We start from the raw sequence: 17,110 nt of genomic DNA on the forward strand, positions 1-17,110 counted from the left end.
CTATACATGTTAACTGAAGGAAACTATACATGTTACACTGAAGGAAAACTATACATGTTACACTGAAGGAAACTATACATGTTACACTGAAGGAAACTATACATGTTACACTGAAGGAAAACTATACATGTTACATTGAAGGATACTATACATGTTACACTGAAGGAAAACTATACATGTTAACTGAAGGAAACTATACATGTTACACTGAAGGAAAACTATACATGTTACACTGAAGGAAACTATACATGTTACACTGAAGGAAACTATACATGTTACACTGAAGGAAACTATACATGTTAACTAAAGGAAAACTATACATGTTACACTGAAGGAAACTATACATGTTACACTGAAGGAAAACTATACATGTTACATTGAAGGAAACTATACATGTTAACTAAAAGAAAACTATACATGTTAACTGAAGGAAACTATACATGTTACACTGAAGGAAAACTATACATGTTACACTGAAGGAAACTATACATGTTACACTGAAGGAAAACTATACATGTTAACTGAAGGAAACTATACATGTTACACTGAAGGAAAACTATACATGTTACACTGAAGGAAAACTATACATGTTACACTGAAGGAAACTATACATGTTACACTGAAGGAAAACTATACATGTTAACTGAAGGAAACTATACATGTTACACTGAAGGAAAACTATACATGTTACACTGAAGGAAACTATACATGTTACACTGAAGGAAAACTATACATGTTAACTGAAGGAAACTATACATGTTACACTGAAGGAAAACTATACATGTTACACTGAAGGAAACTATACATGTTAACTGAAGGAAACTATACATGTTACACTGAAGGATACTATACATGTTACACTGAAGGAAAACTATACATGTTAACTGAAGGAAACTATACATGTTACACTGAAGGAAAACTATACATGTTACACTGAAGGAAACTATACATGTTACACTGAAGGAAACTATACATGTTAACTTAAGGAAAACTATACATGTTACACTGAAGGAAACTATACATGTTACACTGAAGGAAACTATACATGTTACACTGAAGGAAAACTTTACATGTTACACTGAAGGAAAACTATACATGTTACACTGAAGGAAAACTATACATGTTAACTGAAGGAAAACTATACATGTTAACTGAAGGAAAACTATACATGTTAACTGAAGGAAAACTATACATGTTAACTAAATAAAACTATACATGTTAACTAAATAAAACTATACATGTTAACTAAATAAAACTATACATGTTAACTAAAGGAAACTATACATGTTAACTAAAGGAAAACTATACATGTTAACTAAAGGAAAACTATACATGTTAACTAAAAGAAAACTATAGATGTTACACTGAATGTTGTTACCTTTTTGGTCAAAAAATGTGTTAAATCCTTTGACGATGAATCACCTGACAAGTGAAGCTCATTATCAGTTAAATACTCTGATAAAACACTCATAACTATAAAGACCCGTCTCCCCTCACCTAAATACCCGTCTCCCCTCACCTAAAGACCTGTCTCCCCTCACCATAAAGACCCGTCTCCCCTCACCTAAAGACCCGTCTCCCCTCACCATAAAGACCCGTCTCCCCTCAACTAAAGACCCGTCTCCCCTCACCTAAAGACCCGTCTCCCCTCACCTAAAGACCCGTCTCCCCTCACCATAAAGACCCGTCTCCCCTCACCTAAAGACCCGTCTCCCCTCACCATAAAGACCTGTCTCCCCTCACCTAAAGACCTGTCTCCCCTCACCATAAAGACCTGTCTCCCCTCACCTGAAGACCCGTCTCCCCTCACCATAAAGACCTGTCTCCCCTCACCTAAAGACCCGTCTCCCCTCACCTAAAGACCTGTCTCCCCTCACCTAAAGACCCGTCTCCCCTCACCATAAAGACCTGTCTCCCTCTCAGACAGCGAGCTGGCCATGCAGCTGGAGTGCTGCCAGACGGAGGTCGAGTTTGTCCGCAGACGCCTCAAACAGACGGAAGAAAAGCTGGAGACGGAAAGACAGAGCCGGCAGCAGCTCGACTCCAAGGTGAGCCGGGACACGTGCACGGCAGGGCTGCTGGGAGATGACATGTCTGGAGGTAATGCCACTGTGTGTGTGTGTGTGTGTGTGTGTGTGTGTGTGTGTGTGTGTGTGTGTGTAGGTGGCCACTCTGCAGACCCAGCTGGAGCAGTCCAGGCGGAGTGTCACAGAACTGAAGCGTCACTGTCGCCGCGTGACCTCTGACCTCCAGGACGCCCGCGTCCTCACCGACAGCCTGCAGAGCCGCATGCACGAGCTGGACCGCAAGCAGAGGAGGTGTGTGTGCGTCCGCCCGGGTGTGTGTGCGTCAACCTGGGTGTGTGCATCTACCCGGGTGTGTGCGTCCGCCCGGGTGTGTGTGTGTGTGTGTGCGTCCGCCCGGGTGTGTGTGTGTGTGTGTGTGTGCGTCTGACCGGGTGTGTGTGTGTGTGTGTGTGTGTGTGCGTCTGACCGGGTGTGTGCGTGCATTGTTTTGTGTCTCTTTTTAGTTGTGTTATGTCTCTTTGTGGTTGTTTTGTGTCTCTTTGTATTTTTTGTGGGTCTCTTTGTAGTTGTTTTGTGTTCTTTTGTGGATGTTTGATGTCTCTCTGTGGTTACTTTGTGTCTCTTTGTGGTTGTTTTATTTAGGAAGTAAATACAATAATTGTCTCCTCTCGTCTAAAAGAAAACGTGTTGTGGAAGAAAAAGATCTGAACAATGTTGATAATATAATAAAGGAATATCTCATCTTAAGTGAGAAGAAGAACGAAGTTGTTTCCTGCAGGTCTGAGTGACGGTAGCTTCGCTCCACCAGCGGAATAAAAGCACCATTCTGCTGTTTCTCTCTCCGTGTGTGTTGTAATGTGTGTGTTGTGTGTGTGTTGTAATGTGTGTGTTGTGTGTGTGTGTTCAGGTTTGACAGCGAGCTGACTCAGGCTCTGGAGGAAGCCGACAGCGAGAGGGAGCAGAAGGATAAAGCCTTCCAGGAGAGCTCGGCTCTGGGAGCTGAACTATACGGTCTGCGCCACAACCTGCAGGTGAGTTTCATCCAGAAACCAACGAAGAAGAATCTGATGACAGCACAACACGTCTCCAATAACTCTGGTTCTCTGGTTGGTCGAAAACTATGGTCATTTAGAGTCAGACCATAAAGCAGGGGACGCTTTAGGGCGGGGCTACATGGTGATTGACAGGTCGACACCAGAGACACCGTCTCTACGTCACTCCTCCTCAGTCCTTATATGGTCACTTCCTGTTCACTAGATGCACACACGCACACACACATAGAGAAAGACACACACAAACAGACACACACGCACAGACACACACATGCACAGAGAGAGAAAGACACACACAAACAGATACGCGCACACACACCAATAAAGAGTTTTATCCTCATATAAATCTCTGTGGTCTAACTATTGGTAGTATTGTTGTTATTGTATTATCGTGTCGATAAAATAACATTAAAGAAACCAGATGTGGCGTTTAATGAACAATTAGTTCAATACAAGTCAATGTAAACAATTTGCATTCACTTGCACTTTACTGGAAAATCAATTTAACGTTCAGATTCCTAATAAATGACGACGAAACTTTATTAGTCCTGGAGGTAAATTATCAAACAGGCTTTTGTTGTTTGAAGAGTGAACATGTTGAGATCCGTACGTTAACACCTGGATACGTGTGTGTGTGTGTGTGTGTCTTTCTCTGTTTGTGTGAGTCTGTATCTGTTTGTGTGTGTCTTTCTCTGCGCGTGTGTGTGTGTGTGTGTGTGTGTGCGTGTGTGCGTGTGTCTCTCTGTGTGTCTGTGTGTGTGTGTGTGTGTGTGTGTGTGCGCGTGCGGGTGCGTGTGTGTGTGCGTGCGTGTGTGTGTGTGTGTGTGTGTGTGTGTGTGTGTGTGTGTGTGTGTGTGTGTGTGTGTGTGTGTGTGTGCAGCACAGCCAGGTGGAGGCGTCTCGCCTGCAGAAGCAGAAGGACGAGCTCTGCCTCCAGATCCGTGACCTCAGCCTGCCGGTCGACCTCGCCTCTGATTCGCTGCCCGACCTCAAGAAGCAGCTCCGCCTCCTGGAGGGCGTGGCCTGTGAGAGAGAGCAGGAAGTCACCGCGCTCACCGGAACCATCCAGCAGCAGCAGCAGGTGAGGAGACGTGCAGAGGCACCACTCTGCTGGCCTCTTCCTCCTCTTCCTCTTCCTCCTCTTCCTCTTGCCCCTCTTCCTCTAACTTCTCTTCCTCCTCTTCCTCTTCCTCTTCCTCTTCCTCTCCTCTTCCTCCCCTCTTCCTCTCACCCTTCTTCCTCTAACCTCTCTTCCTCTCCTCTTCCTCTCGCCCCTCTTCCTCTAACCTCTCTTCCTCTCCTCTTCCTCTCCCTCTTCCTCCTCTCCTCTTCCTCTCTCGTAGATCCACATGCGCTTTGAGATGGAGATGGAGAGAATGAAGCAGATGCAGCAGAAAGAGTTGGAGGACAAAGAGGAAGAGCTGGAGGACGTCCACAAGTCCTCTCAGAGACGAGTACGTCATTCATTCATTCATTCACACATTCATATATTCATAGCTCAAGGCCAGGACATACTAAAGTACACATGTGAGGTACTAAAGTACACGTGTGAGGTACTAAAGTACACGTGTGAGGTACTAAAGTACACATGTGAGGTACTAAAGTACACGTGTGAGGTACTAAAGTACACGTGTGAGGTACTAAAGTACACGTGTGAGGTACTTGTACCTGAGTATGTTCCTCTCATGTCTCTCAGTATCTGACAGCTTGAGTTACTTTTTAAATTCACGTTTACACACAAAACTCAACGACTGATGGGAAATATAATTGTCAACTATTTCAACAAACTTGTTGTTATTATGAATGCAAAAACTCCCAAATATCTTATTGTTCCAGCCTCATGAACATCCATTATTAATACATGTAGTAACTGTTCAAGACAAGCTACCAGAAGTAGATTATACTGCTGCCAGTCACACATGATGTACATACTTAAGCCACAATTCAATAGAACTGCATATTAAATCTGGTTTTATTGCAAATACACAGTGAGGTCATTTGCAATTTGCAGTTTTATTGATACACAATAAAATAACTAAACAATAATATAATATATAACATCAAGGTGCTCTTTGTTATGATTCAGGAGTTTGAACATTGAGACCTTCACTCAAAGGGAACAGAAACATTCTGCAATAATATGAAGAATAACATCAAGTTCAGAATGAATTCTCCATCACTGAAGTCAAGAGCCGAGTTAAGAGAGCAGCATTGTGTTGATTGTGTTGATCGTGTAGTTTGTGTAGTTTGTGTGCAGACGGATCTTTTCTGAAACGTCCTTCCTCGAATAAAAGAAGTAAAAAAAAAAAAATCTTTTCACCGAATGATCCACTGAGTTATTTATTTATCTTTTATGTATTGAAACCAGACGGCATTACATCACACCTACAGACTGCATGGTTGTTTAGTGTCTCTTTGTGGTTGTTTTGTGTCTCTTTTTGCTCGTTTAGTGTCTCTGTGTGGTTGTTTTGTGTCTCTTTTTGCTCGTTTTGTGTCTCTGTGTGGTTGTTTTGTGTATCTTTGTGTTCGTTTAGTGTCTATTTGTGGTCGTTTAGTGTCTCTTTGCGGTTGTTTTGTGTCTCTGTGTGGTTGTTTTGTGTATCTTTGTGTTCGTTTAGTGTCTATTTGTGGTCGTTTAGTGTCTCTTTGTGGTTGTTTTGTGTATCTTTGTGTTCGTTTAGTGTCTCTGTGTGGTTGTTTTGTGTATCTTTGTGTTCGTTTAGTGTCTCTGTGTGGTTGTTTTGTGTCTCTTTGTGTTCGTTTAGTGTCTCTGTGTGGTTGTTTTGTGTCTCTTTGTGTTCGTTTAGTGTCTCTGTGTGGTTGTTTTGTGTATCTTTGTGTTCGTTTAGTGTCTATTTGTGGTCGTTTAGTGTCTCTTTGTGGTTGTTTTGTGTCTCTGTGTGGTTGTTTTGTGTCTCTTTGTGGTTGTTTTGTGTTTATTTGTGGTTGTTTTGTGTCTCTTTGTAGTTGTTTTGTCTTTCTTTGTGGTCGTTTTGTGTCTCTTTGTGGTTGTTTTGTGTTTCTATGTGGTTGTTTTGTGTTTCTTTGTGGTTGTTTTAAATCTGTATGTTGTAGAGTAGAAGTATGACTTAAAGTAAAAGTACTTTCCTCCTCCAGCAGAACTTAAAACCACCGAACTGATTTATGCAGCAGCAGATTGTCGGAGGCCTCGTTTATTCTTTAATGTTCTTCCACAGACGGCCATGTTTTCTCGCTTATCGTCACACAACCTGCTTCAGGGAACGCTTCCTGTCGGGGACGATAAAAGCTCTTTCGTCTGTTGATTTGTGTGTGTGTGTGTGTGTGTGTGTGTGTGTGTGTGTGTGTGTGTGTGTGTGTGCAGCTGAGGCAGTTGGAGATGCAGTTGGAGCAGGAGTACGAGGAGAAGCAGATGGTGATTCACGAGAAGCACGACTTGGAAGGACTCATAGCAACTCTGTGTGACCAGGTACACACACACACACACACACACACACACACACACACACACACACACACACACACACACTGAACTATATTCCTGAAGGCTCTGAATGAATCCGCATCACCAGCTCTCCCTCGTTGTACATCATCGTTATTGTTGTTAATGTTCTGCTGTGATGCATTTTAGACTTCTAAAAGAATCAATATCCGTTTAAGTGTTCACTATATTTATAATATGTTCACCTCTTTACCTTTCTGACGGGAGCTGAGGCTGTTCTCTGTGATGACTCCATTAATAAAAGCTTTAACACATGAAGCATAGACTTCTATACAACCAGAGGAGTCGCCCCCTGGTGGTCAGGAGAGAGAATGCAGCTTTAACACATGAAGCATAGACTTCTATACAACCAGAGGAGTTGCCCCCTGGTGGTCAGGAGAGAGAATGCAGCTTTAACACATGAAGCATAGACTTCTATACTTCTATATGTCAGAAAGGTAAAGAGGTGAAAAGCATCCCTTCGCTCCCGATGTGGTTCTGGGTTCAACCCGAGGTTCTCGTCCCACAGGTGGGCCACAGAGACTTCGACGTGGAGAAGAAGCTGAAGAGAGACCTGAAGAGGACTCACGCCCTGCTGGCCGACGCCCAGCTGCTGCTCTCCACCGTGGACAGCCCGGGGCAGCACCTCCCCGCCGGCAGCCAGGAGCAGGTCGAGCGCCTGCACTGCCAGGTAGATGCTCACCTGTCTCACCTGTCTCAGTCCGAGAAGCCTTCATGCAACTCTCTCTCTCCCTCAGCTGGAGGAGAGCGACGCGAGGCGGCTGGAGGCGGAGAGCGTTCAGGCGACGCTCTCTCAGGAGCTGGAGAACTCTCAGATTGAGCTGGAAAACATCTGCAAGCTGAAGAGTGTGGTGAGCGTGCAGACAGGAAGTGATGTCATAAACACTATGAACGGTTTCTTAAGTATTGCACACGGGATCTTCTCATTTGTAACACAAAAACAACTCACATTATTTACATTATTCTGACACACATAATATGTCAACATCCAAAGCAGGATGAGGACAAAACACACAAAATACTATCAAAACACATATTTATATCTTTAACCATGACATAGAAATATAATAAGATTTGTTTTAATTTTCTTCTAATTTGAATTGTGTGTTTTTAATAGTAAAAAACACTATAAATTACTTTATTAAAGTAAAAGTACAATATTTAGTATTTTAGATGGTTTACTGACGATCACAACAATTAAAAAGTCTGGATTCTTGTCAACCAGCTGCTAAAACAAAACATCAAAGGGATCTATATCTGTTTATATGGATCATCAATGATCAATAATTATTATCAGAGATCTAAAATCTCATGTTTACTCTCGTCTTTCTCTCTCGTGCCTCTGATCCGTGAGCTTATTGAACCTCTCCGCCTCTCGTACGGTCTCCGTTCGGCCTCTGTATGGTCTCCGTTCGGCCTCTTGTATGGTCTCTGTTCGGCCTCTCGTATGGTCTCTGTTCGGCCTCTCGTATGGTCTCTGTTCGGCCTCTCGTATGGTCTCCGTTCGGCATCTCTCATGGTCTCCGTTCGGCCTCTTGTATGGTCTCTGTTCGGCCTCTCGTATGGTCTCTGTTCGGCCTCTCGTATGGTCTCTGTTCGGCCTCTCGTATGGTCTCTGTTCGGCCTCTCGTATGGTCTCCGTTCGCATCTCTCATGGTCTTCGTTCGGCCTCTCGAACCGTCTCCGTTCGGCCTCCGTACGGTCGACCCCCCTGACTTCTGTACCTGTGCCTGCAGGTGGACGAGCAGCTGGCTCTGCTGCAGCGGGAGAAGCTGGACCTGCTGAAGCGGCTGGAGGAAGACCAGGAAGACCTCAACGAGCTCATGAAGAAGCACAAGGCGCTCATCGCTCAGGTGCCGCCTCCAGTCGGGCCTCCTGGCTTTCCATCCATCACTTTGTTTTGTCTTTATCGTTGAAAATGACGCTCTTCCTCCTCGTTCAGTCGTCCAGTGATATCACTCAGATCCGAGAGCTGCAGGCGGAGCTGGAGGAGGCCCAGAAGCAGAGGCAGACTCTGCAGGAGGAGGTGAGCTCATGCTGCTGCACTGGATTCACCCTTTAGCCTCCTCGTGGCAGATCTTCATCACTGACCCCCCATGCAGCTCCAGCAGAGCGTGTCCAGGGTGCAGTTCCTGGAGGCGTCCACCGTGGGGCGCAGCATCGTCAGCAAACAGGAGGCGCGCGTGTGTGACCTGGAGAACAAGCTGGAGTTTCAGAGAGGGCAAGTCAAGAGGTTTGAGGTGAGGCCACGTGATTTCAATCCCCCATGATGCATCACACCATCATACACCTGGGGAGTTTAACTAAAACCCCTCCAAACCTTTCTTTACCTACGTCTGTGTGCACTTGAGAGGGTTGTTGATGGATTCAGGACCTAATCTGGATTTCTCTGCAAAGTATTTGAACTCTACATATTTAGTTGTAAATATGCAAAGCAATAACCCGACTGGTAGAAACACAGCTATTGGATATAATTCTCAGACTTGACTAAAGTCTGTTTAGTGGATTCAGCAGTTGAGGAAGCGACTCAGACCTCTCTGTGGTTGCAGGTTCTGGTTCTGCGCCTGAGGGACAGCGTGGTGCGTCTGGGGGCGGAGCTAGAGCAGAGCGCCCAGACCGAGGCCCGGGAGAGAGAGAACGCCCGGTACTACCTGCAGCGCCTGCAGGACATGAGGCTGGAGATGGAGGAGCTGGTCCAGAGGGAGCAGGACAGCGGCCGCAGGCGCATGGAGCTGGTACGGAACCGCAGAACCACGCTGGTTCTATACGGAACCACAGCTGGTTCTATTCGGAATCACAGCTGGTTCTATATGGAACCACAGAACCACGGCTGGTTCTATACGGAACCACAGCTGGTTGTATAGAAGTCTAAGCTTCATGTGTTAAAGCTGCATTCTCTCTCCTGACCACCAGGAGGTGACTCCTCTGGTTGTATAGAAGTATATGATAAAAGTCATGTGACCTTTTCCTAATGTTTGCGTTTTACTTCACACTTGAAACGTAGAGACGCCGTATACGTCTCTGGTGTCGACCTGTCAATCACCTTTAGCCCCGCCCTAAAGCGTCCCCTGCTTTATGGTCTGTTTGACTCTAAATGACCATAATTTACTAAATGAACATCATGCTGTATTGAAGAAGACTTGAAACTAGAGATTGAGACATAAACTCATGTTTACTGAGGGAATACATCAGACCGATCATCAGCTAAATATAAACGCATCACTCGTTACTCTCTTCCAACATTTAAAATAAAAACAGCCTGATAGAGAAACTCTTCCTCTCTTCTGAAGCCTCAGCAGCAGCTGGTGGGTTCTCTCGTTAGAAAGCATCTCTGTCCTTCCTGCTGGGAACGCATTCACCTGTTTCTGATTATTTTAATTATTCATATTTTGGGAAAACAGGCTGTGGTGACAGAATAGAGCCCAGAACCTCACTGAGCACGTTCACTTCTTCATAACGTTCCTGTAATTAATCTGCTGTGATGTTACGTGAGTATGAGTGGTTCTGGTCTCTTCCTGGTCGGTACTGTCTCTTTAAGGTCAGTCTCAGGTGAGGGGCCCTCGGACTGTGGCCCTCTGGTCTGCTGCCTGTTCAGTAACCACCATCTTCCTGGATGTGAGCGTTATACTTTCTAATCCATAAAGACAGTAAATACATTATTAAATAGATAAATACATCAAACATATTTTCATACTTTCTCCGTTGTGTTCTTGTTCTCGTTCACGGAAGATTTCTTTGTGACCTCTGAAGAGAAGGAGCTTCCATAATTATTCAGTTATTAGCACAAAGCAAGCCACACACACACACACACACACACACACACACACACACACACACACACACACACACACACACAATACACAATACACACACACACACACACACACACACACACACACACACTCTCCTCCTCCTCAGCACCGTTCTTAACGTCATCTCTCCCTCATCCTGCTTTCTCTCTCTGACTGTGATTAATCCTCATTGTCTCTTCAAGGTTATGGACACACACACACACACACACACACACACACACACGGTTATGTGTCTCTATGACAACCACTGCACCAACACCCGTCTCCTCAAAGCCAACAAAGCCAATAACTTTGAAAGCCTAGAAGCTTGTGTGTGTGTGTGTGTGTGTGTGTGTGTGTGTGTGTGTGTGTGTGTGTGTGTGTGTGTGTGTGTGTGTGTGTGTGTGTGTGTGACAGGATGCTAAAGAGACAGAACAACCGCAAAAAAAAAGAAGAACTAAAAAGCAGACGAGATGAATCAATAACTATTCTCTCAATGTCAGTGTGTGTATGTAACGGCCGGAGGACTGATGATGTAATATTGGAGAGAATGAAGGTCATAGCTGCAGCTGATTGGACCTCAGGGTCTTTACAGGTTGCCGGGTAGAAGGTGGCTCGTTAAAGGGGAAGTGAAGCCAAGCTGCATTCTCTCTCCTGACCACCAGGGGGCGACTCCTCTGGTTGTATAGAAGTCTATGCTTCATGTGTTAAAGCTGCATTCTCTCTCCTGACCACCAGGGGGTGACTCCTCTGGTTGTATAGAAGTCTATATAAATGACTCTACTTCTCTTCATGTATTCCCTCAGTAAACATTGTAAACATGAGTTTATGTCTCAATCTCTAGTTTCAAGTCTTCTTCAATACAGCATGATCATTTAGTACATTATGGTCATTTAGAGTCAAACAGACCATAAAGCAGGGGACGCTTTAGGGCGGGGCTAAAGGTGATTGACAGGTCTCTACGTCACTCCTCCTCAGTCCATATATGGTCACTTCCTGTTCACTTGTTGCAAAAACAAAGATGGCGATGTACACTTGCCAGTCTGTGGTTGAAAGTGACCGGCGTCATCTTTGCGTCACCAAACATCCCTTTGCCCTCGCGCTTGTCTTGCAGGAGATGCAGGTGGAGGAGCTCAACGCCGTCAGACAGACGCTGCAGGCCGACCTGGAGACGTCCATCCGCCGCATCGTGGACCTGCAGGCCGCCCTGGAGGAGGTGGAGTCCAGCGACGAGAGCGACGATGAAAGGTAGGCGTCTTCACTGAGGGGGGCGGGGCTTACGGCCTCCTCCTCCGCCTCTAAACCATCAGGTGTGTTTGTGTGAACTCACCTGTCATTCTGCCCTCGCTGCAGCGCTCAGACCGCTGCGGAGTCCTTGACTCGAAAGAAAGAGCTGTAAGAACCCTGTGTGTGTGTGTGTGTGTGTGTGTGTGTGTGTGTGTGTGTGTGTGTGTGTGTGTGTGTGTGTGTGTGTGTGTGTGTGTGTGTGTGTGTGTGTGTGGAACATAACTACCTCATAAAGGATCGTTTCTCTCTGTTTTGGCCATCATTTCTATCAGTTAAGATAAAAACTATGTGGTCGAGATCTGAGAACGCGCCGGTGACGCCTTACACGTCTTCAGTGGAATAAAAGATCTGGATGTTATCTCTCTGTTTACAATTCAGAGGATGTGTGTTCATGAATTATACTTTCAACTGTCAAGCTAATTTTAAGCAAAAGGTATTAAATGTTTATATTTACTGCTCTGGAGCAAATGAACAGCGCTGCTCGGCTCTACAGAATAAACCTTTAGCTTTGATATGTGTTTTTAGGTTTGTCTCACATGTCTCAATGTCTGCGTTTTGTTAGTTATTTATTGTGAAGAGAATATAAATATTTATATATATATATATATATATATATATATATGTATATATGTATATATATAAATTGAGGAAGTTTTATGTTTTTTTTATAATACGCTGGTAATGTCATCATGTTTCAGATTTGAGCAAATAATTCTGCGAGTCCAGGTTTATTATTCCTGAAGGAAAACTGAGGAAATGATGGACAAAAGTAAACAAACGATCCTTTGAGGAGATTCAAGTGAGAATGTCTGTGTGCATGAAACTAACGTCCATGAGCCTCTGCTGCACAACTAACTTCATCTAATCTTTAAAGTTCTACGAGGAGCTTTCATGTGGTGTTGGTTCTGGTGTCCCCTGTGGACTAAAGAGGTAGTGTTGGTTCTGGCGCCCCCTGTGGACTAAAGAGGTAGTGTTGGTTCTGGTGCCTCCTGTGGACTAGAAAGATAGTGTTGGTTCTGGTGCCCCCTGTGGACTAAAGAGGTAGTGTTGGTTATGGCGCCCCCTGTGGACTAAAGAGGTAGTGTTGGTTCTGGTGCCCCCTGTGGACTAAAGAGGTAGTGTTGGTTCTGGTGCCCCCTGTGGACTAAAGAGGTAGTGTTGGTTCTGGTGCCCCCTGTGGACTAAAGAGGTAGTGTTGGTTCTGGTGCCCCCTGTGGACTAAAGAGGAATGGTTCTGGTGCCCCCTGTGGACTAAAGAGGTAGTGTTGGTTCTGGTGCCCCCTGTGGACTAAAGAGGTAGTGTTGGTTATGGCGCCCCCTGTGGACTAAAGAGGTAGTGTTTATTCTGGCGCCCCCTGTGGACTAAAGAGGTAGTGTTGGTTCTGTCGCCCCCTGTGGACTAAAGAGGTAGTGTTGGTCCTGGTGCCCTCTGTGGACTAAAGTGGTAATGTTGGTCCTGGCGCCCCCTGTGGACTAAAGTGGTAATGTTGGTTCTGGTGCCCCCTGTGGACTAAAGAGGTAGTGTTGGTTCTGGCGCCCCCTGTGGACTAAAGTGGTAGTGTTGGTTCTGGCGCCTACTGTGGACTAAAGAGGTAGTGTCTCTGTTTGAAAGGAAGGAAAAAAGACATTAATTAATCTAAAAACCTGCCGTATGCGACTTCTTTCTAAAATGCTGGCATGAGCATCTGTTGGTCTGTATGTGTCAAACTTTATAAGCTGCTTTTTTTCGGTTGGAAAGTTATGCAAAAAAAAAAAAAATTTGATGATTGGAACGTCTAAAATAGGAGGCGGAGCCTGACCTTTAACCCTGTGACTTGCAGTGGATTCATCCCCTGTGTGTTGAGCTGCAGCCTGTGATGTGCTTGCATGAAGCAGCTACTGGTGCAGATTTCACAGCTAAAGAACCTAGGAGGGGTTGTGGGGGGTCTGTCTGTGGGGGTTCTGTCCGTGGGGTCTGTCTATGGTGGTCTGTCTGTGGTGGTCTGTCCGTGGGGTCTGTCTGTGGGGTCTGTCTGTGGGGTCTGTCTGTGGTGGTCTGTCTGTGGGGTCTGTCTGTGGGGGTCTGTCTGTGGTGGTCTGTCCGTGGGGGTCTGTCTGTGGGGGTCTGTCTGTGGGGGTCTGTCTGTGGGGGTCTGTCCGTGGGGTTCTGTCTGTGGGGTCTGTCTGTGGGGTCTGTCCGTGGGGGTCTGTCTGTGGGGTCTGTCTGTGGGGTCTGTCCGTGGGGGTCTGTCTGTGGGGGTCTGTCTGTGGTGGTCTGTCCGTGGGGTCTGTCCGTGGGGGTCTGTCTGTGGGGGTCTGTCCGTGGGGGTCTGTCCATGGGGGTCGTCTCCATGAGATGAAGTGAGCTCTTCTTACTCGGCAGTGACTCGGTCTCCAGTGTCGGCTCCATCGGGACGGAGGACGTGGGAGAGGGGATCCGTCATTGGTTGGGCGTTCCCAGAGGAGGGTCCCGCAGTGGGGGCTCCCCGTATGGCAGCAGTACCATCAGCAGCCAGGGGGGGCACCAGTCTGTCGCCGACACCACGAGCACCTACAGCTTCCGGTGAGCCCTAAACACTGATGTATTTCGTTTATTTATATTTTTTGATTGTAAATAATCTATTTCATATTTTTGATTCTCTAGTTTTTCAGTACTTTTTTTCTGTTACTATCTTCATTGTGGAAATTTACTTGAACTCAACAAAATTGTCAAATGTCAATATTTTTCACACTATACATCATTTTAACTTTATATTTATGATTCTTTACTTGCTTGTATGTGGAAATCTACTCTGCAAAATATAAAATAATCACTTGTCGACTCTTCTTCTTCTGCAGCTCTTGCGTGGATCCCGATGCCGAGCGCTCCGAGGCCGGGGGGCCGAGTCCTAGAGGTCCTGGTCGGGCCCCGTCCTCCTCCGCTCTGTCCGAGCTGCTGGACGGACTCCGTAAGCGCAGAGCCGGCGGCGATGCGGGCGAAGGCGGCGCCGGCAGCGCCATCTCCCTGCCGGTCTACCAGACGACCGCGGCCTCGACCCTCAGGCGGCGCGCCTCGGCTCTCAGCCCCGCCGACCTCCAGGAGCCGCGGCCCGGCATCCTCAAACCGCCGTCCCCGCTCTTGACCCGCGCCGCCAGTGCTCGCTCCGTCGGCGACGCCCAGACGTCCGCGGCCAAGCTGCCTCGCTTCAACTCGAGCGACTCCCTGGCGTCGCTGCCCTCGCTGCCGCGCCTCTCCTCCCTGGGGTCGCCGCTCACCGCTCGCCACCGCCCCCCATCCCTGTGCATCCCGGAGGAGGACACGGACGAACGCCTGCGCTCCCGTGCGACCCCCGTGCAGTGCTCCCCGCAGGTGCTGAGGCGGTGCATGCTGGCAGAGGACGGGGGCGAAGGCTCTCTGGGGTCAGAACCCATGGTCTTCCAAAACCGGCGCCTGGTTGAGGACCGGGACGACGCTGCCTCCGACATCCTGCCCGCCATCCGAAGGGCTCGGTCCACCAGCAGCCTGGCCGGATCGGTGCGAGGCGGCCGCAGGGCGCTCAGCGTCCACTTCGGGGAGCTGCCTCCGTCGACCCGCGGCGGCAGGAAGAGCTCTGAGACCGAGTCGTCCAGCTCAGGGGGTTCTGGGGGAAGTTCCCAGGGAAGCGGGTCCAGGCGCAGGGTGGAGAGGCCGCAGGGGGAAAGACTGGAGGCCGAGGGAAGCGAGGGCGGAGACGTGGCTTCAGTCATGAAGAGGTACCTGAAGAAGGAGACCGACTGAGGTGAGTGCACTCTGAGAAATAAAAGGTGGTACCTAGAACCATCTAGGGTTCTTCTGCGTGTCGCCGTTGGAGAATCCCCATTGCTGCTCCTGGTAAAAACATTTTTATATAGGTTACACCTGGAACCCTTTCAGATAGTTTTTTAGTTAGAACCCACCATCTGTAAAAGGTTCCACTCAAGACCCCCCAATGAGAGGGTCTACAGAGAAGCCTTCTGTGGTTCTGTCCAGAACCTTTCCACCTTCTAAGGGTGCTACCAAGAACCCTCCATGTATTCCAAGGGTTTCATCTAGAACCCAACCAGGGTTCCTCAATCATGCTTCACAGTGATCCTTTTTGGGTAAGTGGTCTGGGAGGATCTTTTTACACCCATGCATTCAACAATCCTCTAAGAACTCTTTCTTTAAAACAAAAAAATCTTAATGAAACCCTTAGTCCTATGAAGAACCATTTAAAACCCCTTTCTTAAAAAAAAAAAAAAGTTCTCAATGGAACACAGTCTTACAAACAACCCTTGAACCAGCCTTTCTTTGAGGGTTCTGCAGAAGCGAATGGCCGGACCTCTACATTCTACATATATTATTATAAATTCAACACATGGTGGCTTTAGTTTAGTTTTTCTTGCTTCAGATCAGAGCTCAATTCCCCAAAAGAATCCATCTTAAAAACTAAAATAGATTATTTCTTTCTTCAAAAAGCATCCAAACACAAGATGCAATACTTCTCGCCACCATGAGGCATTTTTGGAAAATATCTCAACAACCGTCGGATGGATTTCCATGACATTTGGTTCATGTTCTGATGACTCAGAATCATCAACATGTTTATACTTTGGTTTATGACCAACTACCTGCAGCAATACTGGTTTTCCCAGCAGCCTCTGCTGTTTTGTGTGTGTTTAGTGCCTATTAGCAGATGTTGAATGCGATTGAAACAACTGAAACTACAAGAAGCCGTCGTTAATTATGTTTTATGGTTATGAAGGTTGTAAAACATCCGTTTCTCCCAAATGAGAAGTTGTGTTCTCTGCTGAGACGTCTGAGTCCCAGTCACCCTCAGTAGTGGTCCTGAGGTGTTTGATGGGGACCGGCACAGACCTGCAGACCTGAACACACAGGCCCAGACCTGTGTTCAGGTCCAGACCTGAACAGGCTGTCTGGCTGCATGCACCTTCTTCCCAGCATCCTCTTTGTTCTGACCCCTTGTCTTTGCTCTTCACAGGCTGAAGGCTTCAGGCGCTGCAAAGAAACACTGACAAGTCAAAACTGAGCTTTTCATTTTGACTAGTTAAGCCTAAAAAATACATTTGTACTCAATCGACTGTATTTTCACATGAGCATTGTTTGTATGAATAAAACAACTAAACCAGCTTTGCTGCTTTGTGAATTTATTCCACGTATCCTCGAACAACGTTTTGTGCAACAATCTATGAAAAGTTACTTCTAAATTTTCGTGTTTTTTTTCTACAAAAGTCAGCAAAATGTGTCGACTCTTTGCACGTTACAGGAATAACAGGTTTTTCAAAATAAACTTCCGTCTTTCCAGGAAACAACTCAGTTAGGTTTAATAAAAGATCGTTAAATACTTACTTAGGTTTAATATATAGTATAGTTTAGTATAATACTCAGACATCAGATTTTATATACATTTCTTTAGACTTTTATTTCCTTTAAGGTTATTGTTCCCCTGAATGAATTATCTTACTTCAGGAAGTATTCAGTACATCATTGATCGA

General features: G+C 46.2%; 1 protein-coding gene across 1 annotated transcript in view; it reads left to right on the plus strand.

Moving 5' to 3' along the window:
- The window catches only part of myo18b (myosin XVIIIB), a gene marked incomplete at its 5' end in the record, with an annotated part of 34,086 nt that extends 17,341 nt beyond the window's left edge, over positions 1-16,745 (plus strand). The window contains 17 exons of the mRNA XM_079235270.1: positions 1,924-2,048; positions 2,164-2,318; positions 2,935-3,058; positions 3,960-4,160; positions 4,423-4,533; positions 6,423-6,527; positions 7,069-7,230; positions 7,298-7,411; positions 8,297-8,413; positions 8,503-8,586; positions 8,663-8,800; positions 9,110-9,295; positions 11,466-11,599; positions 11,705-11,746; positions 14,001-14,180; positions 14,456-15,375; positions 16,597-16,745. Of these exons, the coding sequence (XP_079091396.1) occupies positions 1,924-2,048; positions 2,164-2,318; positions 2,935-3,058; positions 3,960-4,160; positions 4,423-4,533; positions 6,423-6,527; positions 7,069-7,230; positions 7,298-7,411; positions 8,297-8,413; positions 8,503-8,586; positions 8,663-8,800; positions 9,110-9,295; positions 11,466-11,599; positions 11,705-11,746; positions 14,001-14,180; positions 14,456-15,374 (2,897 nt within the window). The 3' untranslated portion in view covers position 15,375; positions 16,597-16,745. The remainder of the gene's footprint in view (positions 1-1,923; positions 2,049-2,163; positions 2,319-2,934; positions 3,059-3,959; positions 4,161-4,422; positions 4,534-6,422; positions 6,528-7,068; positions 7,231-7,297; positions 7,412-8,296; positions 8,414-8,502; positions 8,587-8,662; positions 8,801-9,109; positions 9,296-11,465; positions 11,600-11,704; positions 11,747-14,000; positions 14,181-14,455; positions 15,376-16,596) is intronic.
- Positions 16,746-17,110: the final 365 nt, after the last annotated feature.

Source organism: Taurulus bubalis, assembly GCF_910589615.1.
Source record: "Taurulus bubalis genome assembly, chromosome: 19".
Taxonomy (NCBI): Eukaryota; Metazoa; Chordata; class Actinopteri; order Perciformes; family Cottidae; genus Taurulus; species Taurulus bubalis.